The 14,154-nt window shown below is 47.9% G+C and overlaps 1 protein-coding gene across 1 annotated transcript; it reads left to right on the top strand.

The window, feature by feature from the left end:
* The first annotated feature begins 3,910 nt into the window (after positions 1–3,910).
* Positions 3,911–10,325, top strand: TMEM139 (transmembrane protein 139). The gene is made up of 3 exons (XM_074948042.1): positions 3,911–4,421; positions 6,682–6,990; positions 8,720–10,325. Exons 2-3 carry the CDS (start codon positions 6,743–6,745, stop codon positions 9,129–9,131), a joined length of 660 nt encoding a protein of 219 aa, XP_074804143.1. The 5' UTR covers positions 3,911–4,421; positions 6,682–6,742; the 3' UTR covers positions 9,132–10,325.
* The last annotated feature ends 3,829 nt before the right edge of the window (positions 10,326–14,154 follow it).

Raw genomic sequence — 14,154 nt, forward strand, 5'->3', positions numbered from 1 at the left:
TTGCTTCTAGTAACCAACCCCTTGTTGCCCCATTTGCAATGACCACCGCATGCATCCCACTCTCTTGCTTTTTCATTGCCTGCCTATTCTGCTATTGAATAAGCTCCCTCACCACCTCTTACTTTTTTAATTGGTGTATAAGGATTCTAATTGTATGTTGTCAAGGTTCCTTCCCCACTCTGAACTCTAGGGTACAGATGTGGGGACCTGCATGAAAGACCCTCTAAGCTTATTCTTACCAGCTTAGGTTAAAACTTCCCCAAGGTACAAACTTTGCCTTGTCCTTGAACAGTATGCTGCCACCACCAAGCGTTTTAAACAAAGAACAGGGAAAGAGACCACTTGGAGACGTCTTCCCACAAAATATCCCCCCCAAGCCCTACACCTCCTTTCCTGGGGAAGGCTTGATAATAATCCTCACCAATTGGTACAGGTGAACACAGAACCAAAACCTTGGATCTTAAGAACAATGAAAAATCAATCAAGTTCTTAAAAGAAGAATTTTAATTAAAGAAAAGGTAAAAGAATCACCTCTGTAAAATCAGGATGGTAAATACCTTACAGGGTAATCAGATTCAAAACATGGAGAATCCCTCTAGGCAAAATCTTAAGTTACAAAAAGACACAAAAACAGGAATATACATTCCCTCTAGCACAGCTTATTTTATCAGCCATTAAACAAAAGAAAATCTAACGCATTTTCTAGCTAGATTACTTACTAACTTAACAGGAGTTGGAAGGCTTGCATTTCTGATCTGTTCCCGGCAAAAGCATCACACAGACAGACAGAACCCTTTGTTCCCCCCCTGCCCCTCCAGATTTGAAAGTATCTTGTCCCCTCATTGGTCATTTTGGGTCAGGTGCCAGTGAGGTTACCTTAGCTTCTTAACCCTTTACAGGTGAAAGGGTTTTGCCTCTGGCCAGGAGGGATTTTGTAGCACTGTATACAGAAAGGTGGTTACCCTTCCCTTTATATTTATGACGTATGCCCTCTAAAGAATGAACAAAAGCATTTCTTTTATCTTATGTTTTGGTATATCAAGGACAGTATGGGCAATTGCTTTGGTTATAACGCTGCTGTTTCCTGTTTCCCAGTACAGCGTCTATCCCAGATGGTGGGCCTTCTGGTAGGACAAGGCAGGCTGGTTCCTTGATCATGGCAGCCTAATCATTTTGAGGGCCTTCTCATAGAACTGCACATGGACATGAATAGGAACTCAGAGCAAACATACCCCCTTGAGGAGCACAGGTGATGGCCACCATCTTGGCCAGCACACTGGGGACTGAACTGGGGATCTCAAGATGTAACAATAGTGAGTGGGCTGTTTCATTTAGAAGGAGAAATTAAAGTTGGATTCAGGTATTTCTTTGATGCAATCCATTTTCTTTACAAAGAACGTAAAGGTGCTGTTTCCCTGAACACAGCAGGAAGCAATATATTTGCTCACCGCACTAAGCCCCACGTTAGCCAGCACTTAGCCCGAAATATCACTTTCTCTATGCTTTTGCTCAGGACCACATTCCAAGTGTTTGTTCTGGCTGTATCTTTGGCTTTCTGATGCTTCTCTTTCAGCTTCTCTGGTGTTTCTCTTTTTCTGCTTCTCTCTCATACACATAGGCACATCGCTCCAAGCCAATCAATCCCCTGCTCCTGAGTTTATTAGATCACAGAGGAACTTGATTGGGCTGTATAGTTCAGCTTCTACTGCACCCTTGTACGTGGCTTTGTTTTGGGTAGAGGTCCCTATTATTTCAGTTATCTGGTTCCATAAAGAAACTTAATTGTTTCTTACATTTGTCAGGAATGAGGAGTTATTCTTACATCCACCAGTTTCAAAGAGGTTTAACCCAACCTATAACAATAACATTGCCATTGTCCAAAGGGTTTTTATGGTGTCTACAGCCAGCATGCTAGTGTGTTAAAGTATATAACAAAGCATGTTTTTAACATAAAAGCATCCATGTACTTCGCACATCAAAATGCACAATACAGAAAGCAGATATGATAATGACAACCTTAATTGCTGAACAGTCACCACAGGTCCAGAGCCATTTCCAGCTCACATTCAGTCTCCAAAAAACACAATCCTGGACCTGCTTGGTGTATAGATGAATTTGCTTCTCACCAGGTTTGAGTAGTCAAGACAAGACTGCACAAGCCATGGCACTAGTGAGTATGCAGGGCCACTAATGTCATGGTTGTTCAGTGGGAAGAGAGTTCAACCTCATCCACTATTGAAAAGTCCAGAATTTTTGGAAATCCTGATATCATTCATTTTGTCTGGCTGCCCTACATACATATCCATGAACATCCTGACACTGGCACCATAGGAGTTATAGCTCAGTGGTTTGAGCATTGGCCTGCTAAACCCAGGGCTGTGAGTTCAATCCTTGAGGGGGCCGCCTAGGGATGTAGGGCAAAAATTGGGGATTGGCCCTGCTTTGAGCAGGGGGTTGGACTAGATGACCTCCTGAGGTCCCTTCCAACCTTGATATTCTATGATTCTATAGGACTTTGGGGAGCGTCACAAGGAATTATGGGAGTCTGAACTCTTCTCCCATATTTTCCAACTTCCTGAGAATTCCAGAAGACCTTTCAAAATCTCCTAGAATCCATTACTTCTGGGAGCTGTGCCAGGAATTGTGGGATAAGCACCCAGAAAGCAGTATTACTGCATTGCTGTAGAAGAGCACTTGTGTACATGGGGGGGCAAAATTCCAAATGGCCCATCACCCAAACCTGTACAGCTAGTGTGGGTGCAATGCCCTGTTGGTGCTTAGCAATGGTTCACTTCTCTAGTGAAGGCACAGCAGGGAAGATAGAGAGTCATCTCCAAGTCTTGTCTACAGTGCACATATTTCACTGTGCTGACGTGGTTTCTGCAACAACGCTCAAATTCGTTTATCCTTGCCTATACTGAAGCTAAACTGTATTCTAATACTGCACCTGTCCTTGACAATCATTGTCAATAATGCATCATTTCTGTGTTGTAAACAAGTCCAAGAAGTCATGTTCCACCAAGATTTTACTGTAGATGGAAACCTTGCAAAAAGTGTGCTAGAAACTAGCGCCTGATTGTCCCTTCTTTACACTGATGTAAATCCATTTACTTCAACGGAGTTCTCCTACAGGTGTAAGTCAGAGGACAATCAGGCCTCAGTCCACAAAAACTAAAAGAGCTGAAAGTGGTTTGGCCCCATCTATGCTAGCAGCCAAAATGTTTTTTCAGCTCCAGTTGAAGGAAGTCCAAGGGGCAAACTATTGTTAACACTCATTGTCAACAATGACAGGTTTCAGAGTAACAGCAGGAGAGTGGGGTGGGGGGAGGTATTTTTTCATGCTTTGTGTGTATATAAAAAGATCTTCTACACTTTCCACAGTATGCATCCGATGAAGTGAGCTGTAGCTCACGAAAGCTTATGCTCAAATAAATTGGTTAGTCTCTAAGGTGCCACAAGTACTCCTTTTCTTATTGTCAACAATAGGACTGCTTCCTAGTACAGACAGACCCTTGCAACTGCCAGTTTCTGGAGGCCATTCATGTGGAAAATCCATGTTTGAGAGCTTATCATGATTTTTACTAAGGGTTCAAATGATCACTAGATTTGGGGAAGATTTCAATGCAGGCCTCCCACTTATCTGTACTCCCCATCTCCAGATGTGTCTATGATAGCAGGAACTCCACTTCAGCCCTCTGGGAGTTAATAACCTGATTGTCTGCTTCTCCTCTTTTGTTCTTAAAGTCCAAAAGGGCATAAACTAGTATGTGAGACCCAGCAGCCAATGCGGGTACATAACTTACATTTTCATAGAGCTCATAGAAGTTTTATGTGTGGGCCATGGTGCTTCTGGCCTGGGCCTGGACAGGGATCAGGGGCCTTTCTGCAGGGCAGGGAGAAAGAATAAAATCCTCACTGAGAAAGGAGAGAACGTATATTAGTAGAGGGAGGTGGGCCAGAAACACAGACACAAGCACACCCACACTACATACCCCGCCCTTTCCCGCAGCTAGCTTCCTGCTCTGCTAGGACAGAACAGCTAGGGAAAGAACGGGGAGGAGAAAAGAGGAGCGAGAAGGAGCACAGAAGAGAGGAGAGAAAAAAGAGAAAATAGATGATCACACAGAAGTGAAACTTTGGATTCAGTGCTTGGAAAAAGGAGGCCAGGCCACTGTAACAAGGTCTCCCTGTGGTTTGCTACCTTCCCACATTCACTGCTCACCAGCATATAAAGAGCTCCCTTGGGAGTGTGAAAGGAGTCAAGGGAAGAGAAGAGAGAGCTTTTGGTAGTATCTCTTTCTCAGGTCAGGGAGAGGAAGGCAAGGAATATATTCAAAAGAGGCTTACAGATAGTTCCTTGGGATGAAGAGAGAAGGCAAGAGAATATATCGGCTGGTACTGGCTCCAGAAGGCTATCTCTGGTGAGTGCATGCTGAAAGTGATGGCACAAAGGCTGCTGCAAGGGACTGTCTTGATGGAGGCAGCTGGAGAATGTGTGTCTGTGTGACTGCTGTGTGTATCAACGTGTATGAATGTGCATATGTGCTTGCAGGAGTTCAGATGTGCATAGGTATAACTGTACGTATACCACCGCTTTGTATTTGTCTATGGGGGAAGGGAGGTGTGTAAAAGAGAGTGTGAGTGCACACATAAGTAGGCTTACAGGGTTAGCCCCCACTGGAACAGTGCGCATACTAGGTGCTTCAGAGAAAGGCAAATGTTATGAGGATATTCCCTCCTGATGTCTTGAAACATAAGATTTGATTAGCCCTAGTCTGGTTTGTAGAATTACAACTATTACTGCTCATAATATCACCCATCCCTTTTTTAAATCTAGGCATGGCATTTGACACAATGTGTGTATGAACATTTGTTTGTGAGTGTGCCTATCTAAGTAAGAATACTTGAGAGTGTGCTTGGGAGTAGATGTGGTTGCCTATATTACTGTGTGTCTGTGGTATGTCTGGGTACATGCATGAACATGTCCATGTATGTGCCTGTTTGTGAATGTGTACATGCCTCTGTGCGTGTATTCACCTGCATGTGAATACATGTATGTGCAAGTGTATGCCTATGAAAGTATGTATGCAAATGTGTTTTTATATCTGTATATCTATGGTTTGTATGCGTGTGTATTTGAAGGTGTACGAATCTGTATAATCTGTGTGAATGCAAGAGTAAGCATTAAATAAAGAGAAATTTGATTTTGATTACAAAAACAAAAAACATCCTGTGTAGGTCCAGGCAAATGTCCAGCACTAGTGTCTGTATTCCTATCACTTCTCTCCCTCGCTGTGTCACTGTTTCTGTCTTTTTCCTGTTCTCTGTCCCTCTCTCCTTTCTCCCCAGCCTGAGTCTGGGATTTCCTAGGTATGCAGCTCCATTCCTAGTCTCAGGCTCTGCATTAGCAACACGGGAGGCAAGGGCCCTCTCTCTGTAGAATGTTCCTGGAACTGTCCAGTGTTTGCTAACAAAGTCTGCACTGATCTTAGATAGGGACAGGGTGGCCTTAGAAGCAGCGTTCAATACAGCACTGACTTCACATAAGGAGAGCATTCCCTAGCCTGGGATGAGCTTGTGGCTGGCCTATGGGACCAATGTTCACTAACACCATAAAGCAAGGAGAGGGCTCCCTCAGGTGTTTCCCTAGGATTGGCCAATTGTTAGAGGAGACTTGTGCTAGTGTCAGATGATAGAGGGCGCCCTTGCACTGTAATTTCACTGTGCTGTAAGTATTGACTCTGAGGTTTGCCTGCTCTATTCTCCTGAGTTTTCCCACTAAGTGGGGGAAAGGAGGGGACAACTCCTTACTTCTGGTCTTTGCTTCAGCACCAGAGGTCCCTGGTATTTGTGACATACAGGCTGCAACACAATGATAATCCCTGTCTCCTGCAACAAAGAAAAGACGACAGGGAGAGTCAACCAGGGAGTCAGCTGGGGTACTTGGAATGTGGCGGTGGGAAAGAGCCAGTCAACATAAAGGAATTTGGAGGGGCCACAGTGCATCTAAAATAAACCCCAAGATTTGTGCTGAGTTTTGCCTGTGTGCTGGAATCAAAGCTGAGTCTGGTCACAGCCATAGGGTATGCATAGAGCCCTGCAAATCTGCGGATATCCACTTTATATCTGCAGATATGTGCATCTGTGGATGTGGATATCCACAGACCATTTTTTGTGGATTGCAGATCAGATGTGGGTACAAATTATGTAGCCACACAGGGCTCTAGGTATATGGCTGCATGTTGCACATTATCTGACAACAGATGCTTATGCTCAGGCAATTGATATTCCTGTGTTCAAGGATTCAAGTGTGTACATGCCACATTCCATTATCTTTTGTTACTCTGTTGTGTTTGCCTGTCCATTTGTTTTATATATGCCCTCATGGGAGAGTATTTGCATGTCTGTATGTGTACATTTGTCCACACTAATTTCCTCATATTTGTGCATGTTGACCTGTAGGCATGTTTGCATATGTGTATCCTACATTTGGTGTGTATTTGCATAAGCATGTCCTCATGGTGATGTGTATTGATATTGGCATCTATTTATATACCTGCGTCCCTGTGTTGTGCATGTGCATGTTCTTGTGGTGGCATGTATTTGCACAGGCATGCACCCAGGTTGACATGTTCTGTGGTCTCATGTTTCATGTTCAAAACCCCTCCATATCTTCCACAGATCTCTGTTTCCCCAGCTGCCCAGCCTTCTCCCACTGCCTGCCATCACCATCCACATCACCATGTGGGTAGAGTCACATTGGAGAGGCATCCGCCAAGCTCTGTTGTTTGTCTTCACTGCTGCACTTCTCACTGGGGTCACCATGCTGGCTATCTCCTCTAACATCAACGCAGTGGGATTCTTCTTCCTGGGGGTGGGGGGCATGTGCCTGATTGGCTACCTGCTGAGTGTGTTTGTGGAATGCTTCCTGAAGCATCGGCACCCACAGGATACAAATCAGGCAGCCACAAGGAGGCAGAGCCAGGCAGGGTAAGCAACTATATCTATTACTTCCCTTTATTTACTCCTTCCTTCAGTCACAACCATTTTAATCTTTCCCTTTCCTCATTCTTCTGCTACCCTTCTCCCAAGAGGCAAAAGTCAAAGTCCATTCCAGGAGGCACAGTAATCTCTTCTCCTCCCATATGGAGGTTCACGAAGTCACAGGATTTTAGAAATGAAGGGCTTGGAAGGGTCCTCTAGAGCAGTGTTTCCCATTTTTTTTTTTATACCAGGTACTGGTTTGCTGCCTTCCTAAACTGTGTCAGGGAGATCTCAGGGACTGGCGCTGGTCCATGGACCAGTCGTTGAGAAACACTCCTTTAGAAGTCATCTTGTCCATCCTCCTGTTAAGACTGGGCTAAGTATTCTTTACAACACAGAAATCACATTCATGGTATTCCCTTCACTGACTCAGAGCCCATTTCAGAGGCCACATAGATCCAGCCCAGTTTTCTCTGCCCCTGAGTAATCATGTCTTACCCCAACCTTCCCTGCAACTCTTTCCTGAATGCTAGCATCACTAATGAGCCAGAACAGAACAACTACTGTCTTGCAACAAAATGAGCCAGACAAGATAGGAGATAGAAATAGCTGGGGAAATGCTATGGTAAGTCTCAGCTGGGTTTGTGCTGCTCGCTTCTCCGAACCTCATCTCCAGGGCAATTATTCCCTAGAAAAGTGGTCTCTAATTTTTGGTGCCTCTGTGTTTTGACTGTCCAACTTGAGACACACAGGGACTAAATTTGAGAGGCGTTGAACACCCACAACTCCTATTGGCTTCAATTAGAGTTGTAGGTGCTCAGCACCTACATAAATTAGACCCAAATTGTCTATAGACACCCAAAAATAGAGTCCACACAGGGCCTTAAGTTCTCTGTACCTCAGTTTCCCTATCTCTAAAATGGAGATAAGAAGTTACCCATCTTGGTAAAATGCTTTCAGATCCTCAGATGCTGTATAAGAGGAAAAGATTATTTATTATTAGAAAGGCAACATATTAAAAACTGATTTAAATATTTTTTTAGATATTGTTCATTGCCGCTGCCTATTCTGGAGGCAAATAGCTCATGAGAGTTTAAAAAAAAAAGATTAGATATTATTAGGAAGAACTGCATCTACAATGTTGTTACCTAGGATAAAAATGACAAGGGCTGTCAGTTCTCCTGACAGATACCCCTGTTAACTCTACGTGGAATAGAAAGTTCCTATTATTTAAACTAAAATACAGTATTTCTTATTTTCCTTACTCTTTGTCTTCAAAAAACCCACCACTGCCAGTCTGATATAGTACGGTAGAGCTAAAAGGTGCAGTATTTTTTCTCCCTATTAATTGATTTTAAATGCTGGCAGATCTGCTATGTCTGCTAAACTGAGCACCAGTTGATGGGTCAGGAGGAAACCAGACTAGATAGACTAGTATGATCCATTGTGGCAAGTGTTGGAATACCAGGCTAGATGAGCCATTGTTTGGATCCTGCACAACAGGAGGTGGGATATTGAATTATATGGACCAGTGTTCTGATTTAGAGTGGCAGAACATGGCATACAGGACCATATGGACCAATGATCTGAGAACTGCTGGCCTGTTGAGCTATTGTCTGTTGCATGGCCCCCATTCTGGAGGACTCAGATCCCCTCCCTCATGGGTTTCTTCTCTGTGTAGAGTATAAACATCACAATGTCCTATTTAGTCAATGTCCCTATCTTTTGTGTGTAGGGTGAATGCTGCCTATGAAGCACCAGCCTATGAGGAGGTGGTGACAATGACACCAGCCCCAACAGTCTGGACGATCACCTCCAATTCAGGCACAGTGCCCTCAACAGTAGGGGAGCCCCCACCATACAGTGTGGTCATTGAGCCGCCCAGCATGGCAGAAACTGGGGCGGAGACCTTCAGCATCTCAGTGGCATCAGGCATCAGGCGTGCCTCTGAGGCAGACGCAGGCTCCAGGCTGCACCTTAGGTTGGTGCTGCCCCCGAGGATGCAGCGCTTTGTCTCAGATATCCATGACGTCAAAGGTGTTGAAGACAGGCTGGAGCGGCTGGAGCCACTCACCCCACCACCTGCTTATGAGAGTCCCACTGATGATGATGTCTTTGCAGAAGCTTTCCAACCCTCAAGACAATGATTAAAAACCAGACAGAGCCTGCTTGTTGTGGATGAGGCACAAAACCCATCTAGTGCCACCACAAACTGGAGAAAGGGGCTCAGTGCTGCGGGCCATGTCATGGAAGCACCAAAGGGTCCACAATGGAGGATGTGGGGCAAAGATGGAACATTGAGCCCAGGCCTATAAACTGGAAATGTGAAGAGGACAGTGCACAAAAGACCCCTGCCCCTACACACAGTACACTCTGTACCTCTCCACATACACGGCCCATTCTCTCCTTACACGCATACACTACTCACTACCTACTCCAACACCACCTGCTATTTCCTACACATATACACACACTATCCATTACCTTCCTACATGGACAAACTACCTACTATCCCCTTCATGAACACACACTCACTCCCTCTCTCATACGCACACTCACATTATCTGCTACTCTCTGCACAAACACTCTTACTACTTCCTACACACATATATGTACTGTATACTTCTCCCCGCACACATGAACGTCCACCCACTTACCTACTATCCTCAAACACACACATTTGCCAACATCCTGGATCATTCCTTAGATTTCATGCTGTCTTGGCAATTTCCTCAGGAATGAAGTTTTGGGTTTTTCCAGAAAAAATACAATAACTGATGGGCTGTGAGTTAGAAACTATCCCTTAAAGTGGGTTGTTCAGAACCAGGGTAGTCTTAGATGAGAAACAGAAATGAGTGACTACTCACCAGCAGGTACCAAAGACATTCACGGCCTTGCAGAGACAGCCCTACATTTTATAGGGTCCTACACTACACAAAGTCCCTGTCTGTCTGCATCCCCTCCTGAAAAGCTATTTATGGGACCCCACAGATTCCTTTGCCTTCTCTCCATGGAGCCAAAAGGTGGAGAAGAAACACAACTGTCTTAAAGGAAGCTGGGAGAAGGAATTAAGGGACTTAACTGTCTGCCATGAACTGCTGGGACCAGAATCAGATGGGTTTGTGCATGTGGAACTTATTGCAAGAAGTGTTCTGGAGCCACTGAAGGCCACAGCCCAGTGCAGCTGCATCAGTTGCAGGAGCCCAAGTTGCCCTGCATCCTTGGAGAATAACCAGAAATCTAGGTTCCAGCTTACTACAGTCTTGAATTTATATATTTTTTTAACTTGTATTTTTAGTGCTGTTGATTTATGATTTTTTAAAAATACAATTAAGTGTGTTTCAGCCAAAGCTTCACTTCCCAGTGACTTATTAAATATTATTGGTATTACAGTAATGGCTACATGTTCCAACCAAGATCAGAACCTCATTGTGCTAGGCACTGATAAACAGATAGTAAAAGGACAGTTGCTGTCCCAAACAACTTACAAGACAATGGATAGGAAGAAAAAAAGTGTGTGTGACATCTTATATGGCAGTCTCTTTTGGCCTTGAAATATATTAATTTTGTTTCCCATAGAGGCACTATTGCAGAGAGAGAGAGAGAGAGAAAGAGAGAGAGAGGCAGTACTCTTCATACTTAAAACAGTAGCAGGTCTACCACTCCTTGAACCAGACTAGAACGTCCGAAATAAAGCTTTTGATTCTACTGGAATCCTTTGCATGTTCAAAACAATACTGCAATGGACCCTCTTGACAGAAGGGGCATAGAGAGACAAAGAATGAAGCAGTATGATCTAGAACAAGAAGCCCAGATGCACACTGCAAAGCACAGTGGACTAAAGGAATGAACCCTAGATCAGAGAATGAGGTATCATAGCCAGCAGCAGGGGTGGGGTGAGTATACATCCAGTTTTGGCTGGGACAGTCCCTTTTTTAAGCCCAGTCCCGGCCCCCCAAGGGGCTGTAGTTGGAGCAGCAGCAGCCACCAAGGGTGGGGAGGTCCAGCAGCCGACCAGCAATCAGGTAGCAGAGAAGGAGGGGGTGGTGTCTGGCCCAGCCAGGGGGGAGCAGCAACAGCAGCAGCACCAGCAGCCCTCTCCTTCCTTTCTCCCTCCAGGCCAGAGGGCAGCAGGAGGGTGATCCTATTGGGATCCAGGAAGTGGGCGGGTGAAGCCCTCCCACTGCTAAAGGATCCCCCCCAGCCTAAGAGCGGGGTCCACAGGACCTGGAAACCAAATGATTATGGGGGTCAACTAATGAAATAACAGGGATAGGAATGCGATTGAAGGGTCAAATGAAGGGAACCAGATAGGGACACCAAGCAGAGAACCCCAGACAGCGCCCACTGCTCCTCGAAGGCAACAAGGGAGTCAGTGGATTCCACCCAGAGGAACTCTGCCCAGATACGTGAACGGATGGAGGATTGGAAATAGGCCCCACACAGTCAGAGGAGACCCCAATCGGCCAACCTCCTCACCCTGGTTTTATAGATCGCCGTTTTAGCCAGGGCCAGGAGGAGGTTGACCAGGAGGTCCTGTGACTTTGTGGGGCCATGGATAGGGAGTGCATAAATAAGAAGGTGAGGGGAAAAGTGCAACCAAAATCTTAACAAAATGTCTAAGAGGAGCCGGAATAGGGGCTGCAGCCTGGTGTACTCCAGGTAAATGTGTGCCAGGGTTTCCCTCATTCCGCAAAAGAGGCAGGTGTCTGGGATAGGGGTAAACTGCGCCAAGTACACGCCCGTGCTCACGGCCCCGTGAAGGAGCCGCCAACTAATATCCCTGGCGGGCCTCAGGACCAAGGTGGAGTAAAGGCTGGCCCAGGGACAGGAGGCCGAACGACAGACCATCCCTACACCTGAGCTCCAAGAGGTCCCGGACCAGATACAGGTTGTCAAAGATGGTGCGGCCCAGGACAGTGTAGGTCTGGTCTGGGTGGACCATGTCTGCCACCACGGACCCTAGCCGCAGCGAGATGGCTTTTGCTACGATTTTGTAGTCCATGCTAAGGAGCGAGACGGGACACCAATTTCGTAAATCGCGGAGGTACCCCTTCTTTGGCAGTAAGGTGAGCATGGCTCGCCTGCACGAAAGAGAGAGGACCCCGCTCTGCAAGGACTCGGCCCAGATGGTGACTAGGTCTGGCCTGAGGACATCCCAGAACACGCGGTAGAACTCCACAGTCAGCCCGTCCATGCCCAGAGATTTGTTGGTGGGCATGCAGCGGAGGCTTCTGAGAACTTGGCCAGAGCGAGACCAGCTAGAACTGCCTCTCAGTCACCCGAGCTGACTGTAGGGAGTTTGTCCCAGAGCACTCTGCAAGTGTTAGGATCGGTCGGATCCGGGGAGAAAAGGCCTGCGTAGAAGGCCCTGGCTCTCCCGCACATCTCCACTGGATCCGTGAGGGGGGGTACCATCCTCTGCCAGAAGGTAAGTGATGTACTTCTTGGCCCCCCTCCTTTTCTCCAGGGCATAGAGGAAGTGGCAGCCATGATCCATCTCCTGAAGGAGACGGATGTGGGATTGAACAAAGGCGCCTGGGGCCCGATGGTCTTTGAGGGCCCGGAGCTCCTCCCGCTTCTCCCGGAACGCTCTGCAGAGGGATGGATCCTTGAGGCTGGCGGTCAGACGCCTCTCCAGCTCTAAGTCCTCCTGTTCCAACTGCTCTATCGCCGCATCCCTCCGTCAGCTGGCGCCCTGGGTGTAGTCACGGCAGAAGAGCCGGGCTCGCACCTTCCCCAGGTCCCACCACCGCCGCGCCGAGGGAAAGGCATGCCGCTGCCCTCGCCAGGCCAGCCAGAACTCCCGGAAGGACGCCACGAAGCCCATATCCTCCAACAAGCTGTTGTTGAAATGCCAATAGGCCGCCCCGGCCTCTCTGGTGGCTAAATGATGATCAGAGAACGGGGCTGGCTGGATGCTGGAGGAGTGGGCCTGTGAAAGGTGAAAATGTGATAAATAGATGCGGTCCAACCGGGAGTGGTGCAAGCGATGGGCCTCCACCTGGACAAAGGTGAACGTCGAGATGTTTTCCAGGTGGTGGTCGCACCAGACGTCCACCAGGGAGTGAAGTCTGACTATCTCCCGGAGGATGTCTGCGGTGGCCAGGCACTGCTCGGTCCCTGAGCAGTCCCGCTCCTCGAAGGTGTTGTTAAAGTCCCCGCCCAGGACCAGGCACTCACGAGGATCCAAGGTGCCAAGGAAGGTGGACGCCTGCTGATAGAAACGCAGCCGCTCCGGGCCCGATGTCAGGGCAGAGACGTTGATGAGATTGATCACAAGCCCCTCCATACAGATCCAGAGGTGCAGCAGGAAACCCGGCACAGTCTCAGTGACCCCCAGCACCTCGGGCTGTAGGTCGGGGGAGAACAGGGTTGCCACTCCAGCTGTATGAACTGTGAGATGGCTAAAGTACACCCTGTCCCCCCATTCCAGCTGCCAGCTGTCTTCGGCAGCCGGACCCACATGGGTCTCCTGCAGAAAAACCACAGAGTACCCCCACTCCTGAAGGAAGGAGAGCACCTGGCTCCTGAGGAAACCCATCCTACAGCCCCAAGTGTTCAATGTTACGAAGATGATAGGTGCCATGAGGAGGGCTCGGGGGGATCCTCGCCGGCAGGATCGCTCACGGCCCCCGTCGGGCTGTGCAGCAAACCGTGACCTACCCTGTAGGTGAGTAAGGAGTCACGGAAGAGGCGGACCCGCTGGTAGGCTGCAGCGGCCTGCTTCCTGGTCCTTTTACCCTCCCCCATGAGGGCCCTTGCGGCCCAGAGGATTTGATGAACCCTGGGGGCTGGGGGAGGGGCATCTGCAGAGCTGGTGGAGGGAGCAGCGGGGAGGGCCGCGGCTGTGGGGGCAGTCACTGTCATGGAGGGCCTGGTCTTTTTGGTGGGGCCCTTCCCCTTCTTCTTACCCTGGCCCTTCCTGCTGGCTGGGGGAGCTCCCCCAGAATCTGAGGGGGCAAGGGATGTGGCAGCAGCAGAGGTCACCCCAGTGGGGGCAGTAGCACATGGTTTGGCAGCGGCGGTTGAGGTAGAGGCTTGGGGGGGTGACGGAGGGGCAGGTGGGGGAGTGGCAGCTGGGTCTGCTGGAGGGGTCCAACCCGCCTTGTCCCCCGCAATAATGAGCGTGGAGGGAGGGGAAACACCAGAGAGAGGAAGGGAAAGGGG

The sequence above is a fragment of the Natator depressus genome, chromosome 1 (genome assembly GCF_965152275.1).
Source record: "Natator depressus isolate rNatDep1 chromosome 1, rNatDep2.hap1, whole genome shotgun sequence".
NCBI classification, from domain to species: domain Eukaryota; kingdom Metazoa; phylum Chordata; order Testudines; family Cheloniidae; genus Natator; species Natator depressus.

Bases quoted from the DNA above. Each gene is read 5' to 3' on its own strand.
- TMEM139 (XM_074948042.1), top strand. From the start codon at position 6,743: ATGTGGGTAGAGTCACATTGGAGAGGCATCCGCCAAGCTCTGTTGTTT. The intron at 6,991-8,719 runs GTAAGCAACTAT...TTTTGTGTGTAG, and splicing joins AGGAGGCAGAGCCAGGCAGG to GGTGAATGCTGCCTATGAAG.